The 16,266-nt window shown below is 35.2% G+C and overlaps 2 protein-coding genes across 2 annotated transcripts in view; both read left to right on the forward strand.

Annotated features, from left to right (window-relative positions):
* LOC100183250 (carnitine O-palmitoyltransferase 1, muscle isoform) overlaps positions 1-8,412 on the forward strand; it is a 21,502-nt gene extending 13,090 nt beyond the window's left edge. Inside the window, exons 14-18 of the mRNA XM_026837632.1 lie at positions 3,159-3,293; positions 4,034-4,186; positions 4,978-5,091; positions 7,068-7,160; positions 7,953-8,412. Coding sequence (XP_026693433.1) covers positions 3,159-3,293; positions 4,034-4,186; positions 4,978-5,091; positions 7,068-7,160; positions 7,953-8,024 — 567 coding nt within the window. The 3' untranslated portion in view covers positions 8,025-8,412. The remainder of the gene's footprint in view (positions 1-3,158; positions 3,294-4,033; positions 4,187-4,977; positions 5,092-7,067; positions 7,161-7,952) is intronic.
* Positions 8,413-8,629: 217 nt separating this feature from the next.
* Positions 8,630-15,958, forward strand: LOC100049066 (tryptophan hydroxylase). The gene is given in 12 exon segments (NM_001097618.1): positions 8,630-8,760; positions 9,669-9,752; positions 10,126-10,261; positions 10,478-10,584; positions 11,188-11,255; positions 11,334-11,384; positions 11,746-11,863; positions 12,389-12,519; positions 13,213-13,372; positions 14,377-14,472; positions 15,061-15,194; positions 15,778-15,958. Coding segments are annotated over 12 exon segments (1,347 nt in total). The 5' UTR covers positions 8,630-8,679.
* Positions 15,959-16,266: the final 308 nt, after the last annotated feature.

A 16,266-nucleotide genomic window follows, 5' to 3' on the forward strand; every position in this document is an offset into this window, starting at 1 on the left:
ACCAACCCAAAAAGGTTGAAGAGCACTGTACTATTGTACAAAGTGGGCCCTGTAAAATTATTACATATCAAAGTGTTTACTCTGGAACGCTTATATGAACAGATTTAAAAGTTTTTATGCTTTCTCACATTCCAGGCACGCAACACATACTTTGTCGATGGCGTTAACAAGAAATCTCTTCATGCGATTGAAAAAGCTGCATTTATTCTCGTCTTGGATGATGAGGAACACGTGGTAAGCGATAAAGACTCAGCTTCGTTGTCAAAATATGGTCGATCGCTTCTACATGGAAAATGTTACAACAGGTAATCTGTTTTATTATTTTTACCAAGTCATTAATTTAAAGTAGCATTTCAAAAACTGGGGTAAATTTACCCCTGAGAGTGATTTTCTCATATTTAGAGGGTAAATGAGCTACCAATCAAAATTTAAATCAGTTGACGAGACAGAAAAATTCTGTTGTTGTGATACTTTACCAGGCATTAAAAACTCGGTGCCAAAAAGCTAACGCATTCGTCGCATTAAATATAACTGATGTAATTAGTTGTTTTCGCTTTTTAATAAATGAGCATCATGTTACATATTAGGGGTAAATCTGATAAGCATCTTTGTAAAAAGGGTACAGCATACAAAAAAGTGTAACAACCACTAATTTAAAGTAACTGGTTTTACTATAAGTAATTAAAACTTTATTAAAAATATTTTGAATTCGAACCATTGAAGAGAAAAGAAAAAAGATTACCGTAATTATGTGTCATATGTTTTCTACCAACGTGTAATATTTACTAAGACATTTTCTCCCGTTTAGTTCTTGTAAAATGTGTTTTACAAACTAGGGCAGTTGAAAAGTTCAATGTTCTTCAATAATTAACATGTCTGAAGGTTAAGCCCTTAACCCCTTTTTAATATTTAACTTGAGTTAGTAAATTGACAAACTTAGTTGAAAGTCACATGAGGAAAATAATTGTTATATTAACTGCAGTGTTTTGTGGGCTTTTATTTCCGGCACCGTAGCACAGTTGTTTAGTTGGTTAGCGTGCCTGCCTCTGACCCAGAGGTATTGGGTTCAAGGCTCATTAATTGCTACCATTGTGGGCGTATGTGTCCTTGAGCAAGAAACTTAACAGCAATTGCTCCAATCCAGTGGTCACTAATGGGTTGGCTAAATTATCAGCCACGCATAAAAAATATTCACCCACAAAGTAACATGTTTTTTACCCGTGTTATAACGAGTGTCGTTTTCCGGCCAAGCGAGGATAAAGCAACTTACATTCATTCATTTGCTGCACATTTTACAACAATACCAATTGTAAAGATCAGAAACAGATGTTCAAAGGATTGGTCTTATTTCAGGAAATTTTAGACAATATGTTTGACAGGTCAAACAGAAATCACCATATGTCTGATCGAATGCAAATTTAGCACAACACCACACCAGTATTTTGTTCATTTAATTACTGTGTTATATTCTGATGATGACTGTCAGCATGGCAGAATAAAAGTGCCATAAAATACACATTTTTTCAGCTATTTTCCATAATTTGTATTCAAATTATTGCATATACTTTATATAAACGAAGTTTTTTTTTAGGACCTGAGATTTAGGCCAGATTTGGCCCATTACCTTAACACCCAGAGTCCCCACCAGGACCCCACGCCAATTACATTCTTTATTTACGCGAATAGTGTGACCAGTGTTACTTTTTCCAGACTCCTTATGTCCCTAAGAGTCATAGACTAAGCCACACAACACAAGCCCAAACAAAATTTAAGCCATGCAATAAAAAAACTGCCGCTCATGGAATTGTTTTTACAGGTGGTTTGACAAAACCTTCAACTGCATCGTCTTCAAGAACGGAAGATGGGGAATCAATGCTGAACATTCATGGGCAGATGCTCCAATCATGAGTTATGTGGTGGAGGAAGCACTTGGCTTTGAATATCAATCCCTTGGTTATACTCAGGATGGTAGAGTAAAAGGCAGGCCTACTGTACAACCCATCACGCCTCATAGATTACAGTGGCAACTTACACCAGAGGTAATGAGGCATGCCATATTTGAGATAATTTTAAAGAGAATTTGAAGTGGTTTGATCCTATTCGTATGTTTGTTTTCATAATCAAGGAATTGGTAATGAAATAATTTGGTTCTATCTAAGTGTTGAGTGAGAAAATAATGTTTTTTATATAAAAGTTACGACAAAAATTAACTTTGCAAAGCTTGCAAGTCACTAGTGTGCACAAAATGTGTTGCACAAAATCTGTAAAATATTGCTTTTGTTCATTTTTATTTATTCTAATATGTATATATATATATATATTAATAACTGCAAGATACAATTTTCAAGTTATGACAAAGAAAGTAATCTAGCCATAATTGTCAATACTTTAGATAGAATTTTAAAGACATTATCGGAACATTTTTGGCTGTCATTTCCTTGCATTTAAATATCATTTTTTCTCTTAGTGTCAAGAAGTGATTGAAACCAGTCTTTCTGTTGCGAATAACCTCGCAGATGATGTTCACCTTAATGTGTCGGCATTCAAACACTTCGGAAAAGGACTCGTGAAGAAGTTTAAGATGTCTCCAGATGCTTTCATACAAGCTGCACTACAAATCGCTCACCTCAGAGTAAGAATTGGCAGTTTATTTAAGATAGCATTTTCTAAAACATTTTTTCAAATTTTTAAAATGAACGTTTTTTTATTTTCTTAGTAAGTCTTATTTTTTCTAAAAAAGTTTTCAAATTTGTTTTGTTACCATTTTTAGTTTCCAAGAAATTTCTAAATTGAAGAAGAAATCTAAAAAATATTAGAAAGTGGATTCCGCAGCCCCGCTTTTTTCTATTACTTCTCCTTAAAGTAGTTTTTTTACCAGTAACCTGTTTTAATGACTGTTTTTTGCTATTTTTTTTTTTGCTAGGTCCTTTCTCTACTTTGATAAATTAGATGTTGGCTACTGTATTAAATTAGTTGAAATAAAAGTAACATACATGGTAACTCATAAGCTGGCACGAGGTGTTATAACAGAACACACATGTTATAACGACCGTTGTTTTTCCGGCCACGCGGGGAAAAATTAAATTACATTTAAATAAAGATTGCGTTTATGTTATTATGTAGACCCATATTGGTGATTTAAAAATTTGCATTTTCAGGACAAAGGTCGTTTCTCGTTAACATACGAAGCCTCAATGACAAGATTGTTCAGAGAAGGTAGGACAGAGACCGTAAGATCATGCACGAGTGAAATGTGTGCGTTCGCTAAATCTATGGAGGATGACAGCTTCACTGTGAGTTGTACAAATTATGGAGTATTTTTTTTTTTTTTTTTTTTTGGGTGAGATTCTTGTCAAGGACCTGGGATTTAGGCCAGATTCGTTCCATTATCCCAAAAAGCCAATAAAAAAGTTAATTAAGTAAGGTATGATATATCATCAAAATGTTTTTTTTATTGATAATGAAAGCTTTTTTTCTTGGTTATTATTTTGACATATGCAAAAATAAGCAATAATATATTTTGTTATGACACTTGTTGTTTCATATGCAACATTATTTGCATCATATTATTGCTGCTTATGCTTTATGCACAAATTTCCAAAACCAATACTCAAAAAAGCACATCGTTTGAATACATTAAGCAGTAAAAAATTACACAACAATAATCACAATAGGTCTTACAAACACAACTTATCTATTCTGTATGGGTTAGGTCCTACAGCAAGGCACAGTTGGGACCTTGGATTCAACCCAGAGTTTTACCTATTATGTACCTAAAGTACTTGTTCACTACCAAATTAAAAATAATATATATACAGCCAAGTGGGGTAATAAAAAACAATGGGGTACTTGAGGTAAGAAAGGACAACTCCCCTAGCTCGCTAAAAAATCCTTTTTATTACAAACAGCTTTTGTGGGTAAAAAGAACACTATTTGGCTTATTTTATTTTGTTAATATTTTCTTTAATTTTTTTTTATTTTCCTTTAATTTTTGCTCATTTTTTCTTATTTTTTTTGCATTTTTACCCTATAGAACAAGGACCGATATGCTTTGCTTAAGAAGGCCGTTGACCGTCACATTAATGGTTACAAGGAAGCAATGACGGGACAAGGCATTGACCGTCACATATTTTGTCTTTATGTGGTGTCAAAATATCTCAAGTTGGAATCTCCATTCTTGCAGAAGGTAATGTATAATACTGGAATATGTCCTGTAATATAATACTGTAATGTATTTTATATTGGTACAATATACTAGTTAGTGGTTTATGGATAAAACACCAGTTCATAAATATAATGTATTTATAATAATATAATAGTTTAATATAGTAGGGGGGGGGGGGAATGGGACACCTTTATCACATAATATCCAAATATCCTGATCGGGTTTTAAACAATTACCAACGGTCTATGGGAGTTGTGAGGATACAGTTTTATGATTTTTTTTTAAATGTTCTTTGTTTACTACTAAATGGGACAAGAAAATAGGTTGAAAAGGTGTCCCATCTTTCCACCCTACCATATAATAGTGTAATGTATTTTATATATGGTACAATATATTAGTCAGTGGTTTATAAATAAAACACTAGTTTATAATCATATTTACAAGTTTGGAACTGTTTTAAAGTCTATTGATTAATTTTATGATCAAAATAGCATTGGCTACTCAAGTTAAGCATATTTATCCTCTGCTTAGTTTAAATGTGCAATAATTATCAATTAGGGTTTGTTTATATTAAATTAGTTTGTATGTTCTTAAATTCTTTTGCACCAGGCATATAATTAAGTCTAATGGATCTTAACGTTTTTTTAATTAAAAATATTACATATTCTGTATAAAAAAAATTATGAATTTACAAATGTTTAAAGTTAATATAGGTATTTTATGGCAAAGTTGTGTGGCATTGGCGCATTAGACATGCCTACCCTGCCACCCAATGTTTGGCGCCTATTTAAGCTTGAACTAACTTGAGACAGGTATTAAGTGAGGTTTGGAGACTTTCCACCTCTCAGACCCCAGTTGACCAGGTTGGGAGGTCAGTCTTAAGAAATAATAAAGAAATGACCCCAACGGGGGGTGGTTTTGGTCCGGTGAGTCCGTAGTCGCAACCCGGGGGTTTAAACTCACTGGAGCATGAAACACGGCATTGTGATGTCACAAGTGTGGATTCTTGACATCCACGTGCAATCATAGCCGAGCTTTTAATTTAGTGTGCTGTGCATGACTAATTGAATTTCTTCTCCTTTCTCTATCATTGATCTATCCCTGCGGCACGGCACCAGGTTCTCCAAGAGCCGTGGCGCCTGTCAACCTCTCAAACACCGCACCAGCAAGCCATGAACGTGGACCTTAACAAACACCCCAACTTTCTCTCCGGAGGGGGAGGGTTTGGCCCGGTACGTGAACGCATGATTTTAAACGGCATGAAGCAGTGATGCGCACGACAATCGTTGCATTGCACTCGTGCATAATGTCAAGCCTGTCTCTCATAATTTGGTCAACACTAATATAACTTCATTAAAATTAAGATTAAAAAAAATATGTGTTGGGGTAAGATGGTACATTCATTTTCTTTTTTGTTCCCATTTGGTAGTAAAAAAAATTATTTACAGAATTTTATAACTGTATCCTCAAAACTCTAAACGAATGTTTTGAATTGTTAAAAACCTGATTAGGAAATATGGGATATTATGTGCTAACCATCTTACCCCAATGCACTAAATGTTGTAAACTCTTTTAAAACTTTGTATTTTCAACCATACAATAAAAAAATATCATTTATTCCCAATATAAAACCCAGGTATACTTGCTTAACTATACTGGGTGACAGCTGAACTTAGAATGAATGATGCTGCTATCCACAGTATACACACACGCATGATTTAATTTAGTGTGAACACTTGGCTATATATTTCTTCTGCTGCTATTGCTGTCAAGCATAGTTTATTATATGAATTATTAAATTTTTTTGTATAAAATAATCCAAGGATAAAAACACAAAATTACAATTTTTTACCAATTTTTTTTGTATGAAAAAATCCTGGAAAAAACACAAAATTACAATTTTTACCAATTTTTTTGTATGAAATTATCCAGGATAAAAACACAAAATTAACATTTTTGTACCAATTTTTTTAAATGAAAAAATCTAGGAAAAAACAAAACGTTTTTGTACCATTTTTTTGTATGAAATTATTCAAGTAAAAACACAAAATTAACATTTTTGTACCTTTTTTTGTATGTTACACCCCAATACTTTAACAGTATATGTCACATGGCAGGAAACAAATGCTACTATAAAGTCCAAAATTTTCATACGTAGGAACCAATTTATTTGCCATTTTTTATTTGAGGATCTAAAATATTGGGCAAATATTTGTTCTCTTTATAAAAATTGTCCCTGTTTTAACTTTTAAGACAAGTTGTTTATGCTAAAATTTGTATACACATTAGAACTATAACACCATTAAAATTTAGGTTAATACCATAACATAGTAAAAATTTAAGTTTACCATTAAAAAAAATAAAAATTAATCACAAAACACAGAATCTAAAAAAAACACGATCAACATATATTTGATATTTCTCCACTCTTTCTATTCTTTCTTAAGTTTCATTTAACTAACAAGAAACAAAAGTGTGAATGCTTATTTTTTTCGCAAATCACAAAATAATATTTTTATTTCACATTCACTGCTTTAAAATTCCTGCGTTTAAAATCATGCATGTCCAGCGTGTGTTTTATTTATCCAAGATTGTAAACTTTTTTGTAGCACTTTTTCTCCTGTTTTCTTGTTGCATTCCACACCCTTTTATGATATAGTAGGATGGGGTAAAATAGTCCATGTTTTTATTCTCATATAAATTTATTATCCCATTTTGTAGTGATCAAGAAATATCTACATAATTATATAAGTATCCTAACCACTCTAAAAGGCCATTGTTAAATGCTAAAAACACAATTAAATTTTGTGTTAATGGTATCCATCTTACCCCACTGTACTATATTTTAACTTTGTAACCGGAGTTTATATATATATTCCAACTAACATACCAAAAAATACAGGTTGCCGATGATGGTTATGGTGTCTCTTACATCATCTGCCATGAGAATCTTATCATGTTTCATGTTTCAAGCAAATATTCTTCATCAGAAACGGTAAGTTTGGTTATTTTTATTCAAACAACCCAGTGGTCACTAACAAGCTGTCCAATTATCAGCCATACATAAATTAAATTTTAAAATGCTCAAAAAAATATTCCATCTTAAAGTAACATAGATGGTAGCTCGTAAGCTGGCTTGAGTGGTATGAAACAAAACACCTGTGTCTTTTTCCGGCCATGCCAGCATAAAGAAAGTTACATTCATGGTGATAATACACTCTATACCCAATTTTTTCTTCCCAATTTTTTATACCACATTCTAGCAATATTTTGTATATTTTACATTGGTCTTTAGAAAAACGACACATTAAACCCCACACTCCACACCAATAGGATAAATTACAACTACTGTCGTTGGTATTAAACCTTGTGATTTAATTTCTGTGTGTGAAACCAAACACCTTTGTTATAACAACTGTTGTTGCCATGCTACACAAGGATAATAAGTGACATTCATTCATTCATTACAATCCATTCCGGCGCCGTGGCATAGTGGTTAGCGCGCTTGCCTGTAACCCAGGGTTAATGGGTTCAAGGCTCGTCGCTGCTAACACTGTGGGCGTATGTGTTCTTGGGCAAGACACTTAACGGCAATTACTCCAACCCAGTGGTCACTAATGGGTTGCCCAAATTATCAGCCATACATAAAAAGAATAAAAAAACACAAAAAAATATAACACACAAAGTAACATACATGGTCACTCGTAAGCTGGCACGAGGTGTTAAACCCGTGTAATGACGACTGTCGTTTTCCGGCCGATTAAGTAAGTTACATTCATTCATTCAGGACTCTGACCGATTTGCTGGCAATATTGAGAAAGCTATGCTTGATCTACGGAACCTGTGTGAGAGCATGTAAAGAGACGGACAGCTAAATCAACTTTCGTGTGTTAGGATTGTTTTGGCTTTTAATATGTTATGCTTGTACTTTGTAAACGCATACGGCCGTATTTATACACACTGCAAAAAAATCAATGCAAAAATGACCCCTTCGCCAGCGCACAGGGTTTTACTTTATTTATTATTGTGTCTGAGTGCTGTGGACATTGCGACTCCTGAACTTTGTGTGTGAAAGACTTGCCTCCCGTCGCTGGGATTTGTACCATCAACCCTGTACTCTAAACCGCGATTCTCCTAAATACGCGCCGACCCTACGACGGGATGTTTATATTTTTGAGAATATTGTATTCTAGTGATATTGCTTGTCGTAGCGTGGAAATTCTAAAAATAAATCAAACCTTGCCGAATCTTAGCGCTTATGACGTCACGGTGCCCTCTCTTACGTCGTCCAACGTCACAGGCGACGTGACAAGTTTAAATCTCTTCGTGTTCTATTCCGCGTATGGGTCACGAATCGATTACGATTGTCATTGATAAGTTTTCGAATTAGAAAAATCGATCCGACGGAAGCGTGTGCCTTCCAGATGCTACCGTTTGTTTAACGCGGGACAAATCGTCTTAAAACCCCGCAAGACGCTCACTAATCATTCACACGAAGACACTGATTTTACAAGATGGCCGATACCCGAAGAGGTCAACTTCACCATGTTACTTCACTGGATGATGTGATTTCTGACACCAGAGCTAAAACAGAGGTAAGGTGCACTTGTAAACCACGTGTGGTGTGGGTTGGGTTTTTCACTTATATAGTAGGATGGGGGTGGATGGGACACCTTTTTATTCTATTTTCTCGTACATTTTGGTAGTAAACAAAGAACATTCAAAGAATTATAAAACTTTGTCCTCGCGACTTTCATAGACCGTTGTTAATTGTTTAAAACGCGACCAGGATATTTATATATTTTGTGCCAGGTGTCCCATCTTCCCCCATCCGACTATAGTAGTTTGGGGAAAAATAGGACACCTTTTGTATTCTATTTTCTCGTTAAAATTAGTAGTAAATAAAGAACGTTCAAAGACTTATAAAACCGCAACCTTACGACTCCCATAGACCGTTGTTAATTGCTTAAAACACGATCAAGATATTGTGTGCTACAGGTGTCCCATTCTATTATATAATAACATGTCAAAAAAAGTACAAATGTGTTCCACCCTATTCGTAATACCTATGTATAGCGATTTTTTCGTAATCAAATGTTAACGTGTACAATTTGTAACGTATAGGAATTCAAATCGAATTTTACGACTTTGTATAGATTTATATAGCCTAGCGCTATAAAATTTATTTACGCTCATAAAATGTAGTTACTGTCGGCTATATTTTTTCCAGCAAATATATTCGGTGTATATTGTACACAGTTTAATGCAACATGGTTTGTTTACCGTCAGATACCGTTCAATTTTATGCTTTATCGTTTAAAAAAAACCCGAACATCAGTCTGCCCCCATTGAACCATAATACGTGACATTTCGAGTACTATGGATTACGAAAATATGTGGGAATACGTTTTCTCTGCCTGTGTTTACATAGCAGTGATTTACCAGAGCGATTTGCTCCGTAATGATCTTTTTAAATTGATTCTTTTGATCGATCTTTCAACAGAAATATTCCTCCCTTCGAACATCGATTCGTTTTCACCTTGAATACAACACCACTCCTCTGTCAATGATATTTGCTTTATTCGAGGTAAACATTTTACCAATTCACCCTTAACCTTAACTCTTTTGATTAATTATTTTACAAACATTTCCGTACACGATCTTTCCGGCGCTGTGGTTACAGCGCTTACCTATATACCAGAGGTTGCCAATGAATGAGCATAACTTGGTTCATCCTCGCGTGGCCGGAAAACGACAGTTGCTATAACACTGATGTTCTGTTTTCTCTATACCTTGTGTCCGCTTACGAGTTAGAACGGTTCGAAACTCGTCCCAGCCAACACTTTGAGCATATGTGCCTTTATTTAATAAAACAGAACACTGGTGATATACTGACTGTCGCTATACCGCCACTCGAAGATAAGTAACTTGCATTCATTTATTTCGTTCTTTTTTATAAGGACGAAGGCGTTCCTGTTTTAGAAGTGGACAAATCATCAGAAACCCACCAGGTTACAATAAACGTAGAACTCGAAAAGTTGGAAACGATTCTCACGAAGTTGAAGTTATTTCCTGGGATCAGTCAAATTACAAAAGGTAAAATTTTAAGGTGAAAACTTTATATTCTGTAAACTTTTAGGTGCCAAAGCCGAGGTCACTTCGTAAACTCATACCATAGTAAACTCACTTCAGCATACTATGTTTATACCGTGCACTTTAATGTTACAACACGGGTGTTCTGTTCCATACATACTCTTCATACCTGCTTTTCTGTAAGGATGCAATATTAAAGTCCTAATTTATCTTGCACAGAGAACACGAAAGAAAATGGTATCTGGTTCCCTAAATGTCTGGCTGACCTTGATGGATGCGCAAAGAATGTCTTGATGTATGGAGCTGAACTTGATGCAGATCACCCGGTTAGTATAAAGTATAGTGGGAGAAGATGGGACATCTTTTTTTTCATAGTAAACAAAGAACATTCAAAAAATTCTAAAACCCTATTCTCACGACTCCCATAAACTGTTTTTAATTGTTTAAAATACGATCATATTTGGATATTATGTGCTAAAGGTGTCCTTTTTTAAACTTAAGGCGCAAACTTACCGATTTTGAATGATTGTCGGTAAATACACCAAGTGCAGCTAAATATGAAAAAATAAGGAATCGCAGCTAATGGTATAAAGTACTGTTGGATATGATATAGGACAGCTTCATTACATTGTATCCAAATATCCTAATCGTGTTTCAAACAATTCACAACGGTCTATGGGAGTCTTAAGAATGTGGTTTATATTTCTTTTAATGTTTCTTTGCATACTACAAAATGGGACGAGTAAATAGAACGAAAATACGGCACATTTCCCCCACCCTACTATATATATATACCAAACATATCTATTTTGCGCCAATTGCTAACGTCATCAGCCTCTTATTAAAAAAATAATTTGAAAACTAACTGATTGGGAAAACCGGATCGGTATACCAGCTAAGGAAGAGTAAAAATTGATTTCATATTGCAGGGTTTTAAGGACGAGGTATATCGTAAACGACGTGATTACTTCACAAAGTTAGCTATGGACTTTCGACAGTAAGTTATTTGAACTAAATTGCTTACAAAGTTAAAAATTTGATATCTCATCTCGGATTAATTGAGATATTTTTTCAGTGGAGATAAAATACCAAGGGTCGAATACACGAAGATCGAAATAGAGACTTGGTAAGTTACTTTAACTTATTTAAGGGTAAAAAGGATAAGGTTTTAAATTATAATAAAAACAGTCTAAGGGGGTAATATAGTAGGGTGGGGAAATATTAGACACAGTTTCGTTCTATTTTTTCTTCCTATAGAACATTCAAAGAGTTGTAAAATAATATCCTTTTGACGACTACCATAGACCGCTGTTAATTATTTTGAAACAAGATCAGGATATTTGAATATTATGTGTTAAAAGTGTCCTTTTCCCCCCACAAATGTCCCATTTCACCCCACTTTTGCCCGCTAAAGATGTCCCATTTCACCCCACATTACAACATAATACGTTGAAGAGTTTTACACTTTTACCGTATAATTTTTGCAGGGGAAAGGTTTACAAAGAACTTATGGAACTTCACCCAACTCGCGCATGCGCACAACATTTAAAGAATCTACCATTACTATCGGAGTTCTGCAAATGTTCCGAAGACAACGTACCACAGGTATATATAGTCTCATACTGTCTATCGTTATACATTTATTCTGTTTGTATTCTCACAAAACATCTGGCTAGGTACATATTGTATCACCCTCGGTGTAAGGGTATCACATGGCTTGCAACGTTACGAAACATCACCCATATAGAATAGAACTCTCGTTAAAATTCACTCTTGTAAGTGTTGAGTTATAAAACGTCGATTTGTAGACTCCGCACCTGTAGCTTACTTGGGTTCGAGGCTCGACGCTGCCACCCATCTGTCTCTTTTTTGCCCCGCCACACCAGTACCAATAAGTTAGTTCCAGTAATACAATTTTAGTATCATACTCAACTGTTAACTTTCAAAAACGTGTGTGTTTTTTTTTCACCTATAATAATATTGTAAGGTAGGGGATTATAGGACACTTTTTCCATTCTATATTCGTTCCAATTGGTATAGTTAACAAAAAACATTCAAAATTGTAAAACCGTATTCTCAAAACTCCTACAGACCGTTGTCTTCCCCCACTCTAATATACTTTCATTTCAGCTTGAAGATATTTCCGCCTTCCTACAAAGTAGAACAGGATTTCGTATTCGTCCAGCCGCTGGATTTCTTAGCCCTCGTGACTTTTTAGCTGGGTTGGCCTTTCGTGTGTTTAACTGCACTCAATATATCAGGTGACTGGCCTTTCATGACGTCATAATTTACTTAGTTGTCACGTGGTTGTGACTCCATTTTAGCGGCATTACGCCATTATTTATTTAGGATTTACCAAGCTCGGCTATGGAAATATCCCCTTCTTTATTGTATATTAATTAAGTTGAACAATTGGATGCGGCTAAACTTTTTCTTTTCTTTTTTATATTTACATTTGGTTGCAAACAAAAAACATTTATAGTAGGTTGGGGAAGATGGAACACCTTTTTATTCTATTTTCTTGTTTTATTTGGTAGTAAACATAGATCGTTGTTAATTTTTTCAGGATATTATGCGGTTAGGTGCCTCGCCTTCTCCCATTTTACTATATATATATAACCGTATCCTTACGACACTAAAAGAGTGTTGTTAAACACGATTAGAAAATGTAAAGTTATTAAGTACAAATGGTATTCATCTTACTCTACAATTCTATATACGAATCCAAAAAATATATAGTAGGGTGGGGGAAGATGGGACACCTTTGGATTCAGTTTTCTCATCCCATGTGGTAGTAAACAAAGAACATTCAAAGAATTATAAAACTGTATTCCCACGGCTCCCATGGACCGTTGTTAACTGTTTAAAACACGATCAGGATATTTGTTTATTTTATGTTAAAGGTGTCCCATCTGTCCCCACCCTACTGTACTTTAATATGTCATGTATTTTAGACACCACAGCGATCCATACTACACCCCAGAACCTGACATATGTCACGAAATACTTGGCCATGTACCGTTGTTGGCTGATCCAGAGTTTGCTCAGTTCAGTCAAGAGATTGGACTTGCTTCGCTGGGAGTTTCAGACCAAGATATTTCAAAACTTGCAGGGGTAAGTTGGATTTGTTTTTGTAAGTTAATATAGATATAAGCACTATTAAATTGGTTACATTTTCTTGATAAGTGAACCACATATATTAGAACGGGGAAAGACGGGACACCTTTTCCTTCTATCTTCCTGTACCATTTGGTAGTAAACAAAGAACATTAAAAGAATTATGAAGCCGCATCCTCACGACTCCCCATAGACCGTTGTTAATTCTTTAAAACACGATCAAGATATTTGGATATTATGTGCTAAAAGTGTCGTATCTCCCCCACCCTACTAATGGTGGGTTGGAGTAAGCTGGGCCATGTTTTTAATCGTTTATATATCGTCCTATTTTTTGGTAATAAATAAAGAATATTCACAGAATCATATAACCGTATCCTCACAACTCTGAAAACGTTATGGTAGTTGTTAAAACAAGATTGGGAAATGGGTTATAATATATGGTCCTGTGGGAGAAGATGAGACAACTTTAGCACATAATATCCAAAAATCCTGACCGTGTTTTAAACAATTAACAACGGTCTATGGGAGTCGTGAGGATACGGTTTCATAATCTTTTAATGTTCTTTGTTTACTACCAAATTGGACGAAAAAATAGAATGTTTAGGTGTCCGATCTTCCCCCATTCTACTATATGTTGTTTACTTAGTAAGGAAATATTGCCAACTTAATTTTGGAAATATATTAACAAACGCCATTTATCTTACCTGTCCGGCGCCGTGGCGTAGTCGCTGCTACCATTGTGGGCGTATGTGTCCTTGGGCAAGACACATAACGACATTTGCTCCAACCCAGTGGCCACTAATGGGTTGTCGTAAGCTGGCACGAGGTGTTAAACCTGTGTAATAACGACTGTCGTTTTCCGGCCACGCGAGGATAAAGTAAGTTACATTCATTCATTCATTCATTCATTCATTCATTCATTCATTCATTCATTCATTCATTCATTCATTCATTCATTCATTTATTCATTACCTAGGAGATCTAAACCAATATTTTTACAGTGCTACTTATACACGGTTGAGTTTGGCCTTTGCAAAGAACAGGATGGTATAAAAGCTTACGGAGCCGGTTTGCTTTCATCTATATCTGAACTCAAGGTAAACTGTTAAACTTACAAACATCGATACGAGGTGCGTATGCAACTTAAGGTGGTGCGTACAATATACGTTCAAGTAGTATACCTTGTAAGCAGGCACGCGGTGTATGAATGAAAACCCCTGTATTATAGTATAGTGGGGGAAGATGGGACACCCAGTTTTCTCATCCCATGTGGTAGTAAACAAAGAACGTTTAAACTTAAAGAATTACGAAACCGTATCCTCACGACTTCCACAGACCGGTGTTAATTCTTTAAACACGATCAGGCTATTTGGATATCATGTATTAAAGATGTCCCATCTTCCTTCACCCTACTATACAACTGCTGCGTGCCCGCCACGATAGTACAAATAAGTTCTAAAAAATATCTGTTATCATTGTCGTACAACAAAAACCAACTATATTCTATATAAGTATGAACACTAACGCGTTTTTGCCTTTAAAAAAAAAAAAAAACGATTCCAATTTCCTTTCGGTAAGGTACAGCGTGTCATGCTATGGGCTCTAGGATTTAGGCCAGAGTTGGTCATAGCGAAACTTTTAGTATTGAGTCAAGAAAATACTTTATATGAATATTATTTATCCAGCACGCACTCAGTTCACCAGAGAAAGTTCGCGCATTCGACGCAGTTACAGCAAGTTGCCAAGAGTCGCATGTAACAGCATTCCAACCTGTCTACTTTCTCTCACCGAGTTTTTCGCAAGCAAAACATGAAATGAGGTGAATGAATGAATGTAGCACCTATTTTTCAATCGTGTTTTTAACAACTTACAACAATCTTTGACAGTTGTGAAGATACAGTTGTTTATAATTCTGTAAATATTCCTAATTTATTAACAAAAAAATAGGACAATATAAAAAATAAAAACATGGACCACCTTACTCCAACTTACCATTAGTAGGGTGGGGGAAGACGCGACTCCTTTAGCACATGATATCCAAATATCTTGATCGTGTTTTAAACAATTAACAACGGTCTATGGGAGTCGTGAGGATACGGTTTAATAACTCTTAAAATGTTCCTTGTTTACTACCAAATGGGTCGAAAAAAATAGAGGGAGGTGTTCTATCTTCCCCCACCCTACTATAGCTTATTTAAAAAAACACAATTAGGAAATATGGGATATTATGCGGAATAGGGATATTATGCGCCTGCCGCTGGCGGTATTTATTCTACCCCACAGTACTAAACCGTCAAACAAATTATATTATTTTCTAAAATTATGTACGCGAAAACATGATTGTACTAAATTTTGTGAATTTTGGTATTTTCTAAAATACTTTTAAAGGTAAATACTTGCAGGGCGTTTGCTGCTACCTTGGAACGACCTTTTGTTTTATCTTTTGACGAAGAGACGAGTTCTGTTAAAGTTTTTGACAAGCTCAGTTCCATCCAATCAGCGGTCAGTAAAATGTCACATGACCTGGTTGTAATTTCCAAAGCACTTGGTGAAATGGAGAAACGAAAGATTGAAGTTTGCTGAGGTTGAAAATGGCTTTGGGACCTTTACTTTGTCGAGAGAACTAATTCGTTGAGATATGCTGTATGCTAACTGTCCGTCGTTTACCTTTATATCTCGCTAATATACGTGCGCATGTAAATAAACGGTGCTTTTGCTACAAAAATGTCTGTTTTATATAGGAGTAAAATGATAAGGGTGACGTCAGCACGACGAAAACAACGCGTTTTCGATGCTTTGTGTTGATTTTAAAACGGTTTGCTCTGTGACATCATAGCGCACACTATCCGGTAATAATTAATCGCAAGAGAGCTTGGTACAAGGTGACATAA

The sequence above is a fragment of the Ciona intestinalis genome, chromosome 14 (assembly GCF_000224145.3).
Source record: "Ciona intestinalis chromosome 14, KH, whole genome shotgun sequence".
Taxonomy (NCBI): domain Eukaryota; kingdom Metazoa; phylum Chordata; class Ascidiacea; order Phlebobranchia; family Cionidae; genus Ciona; species Ciona intestinalis.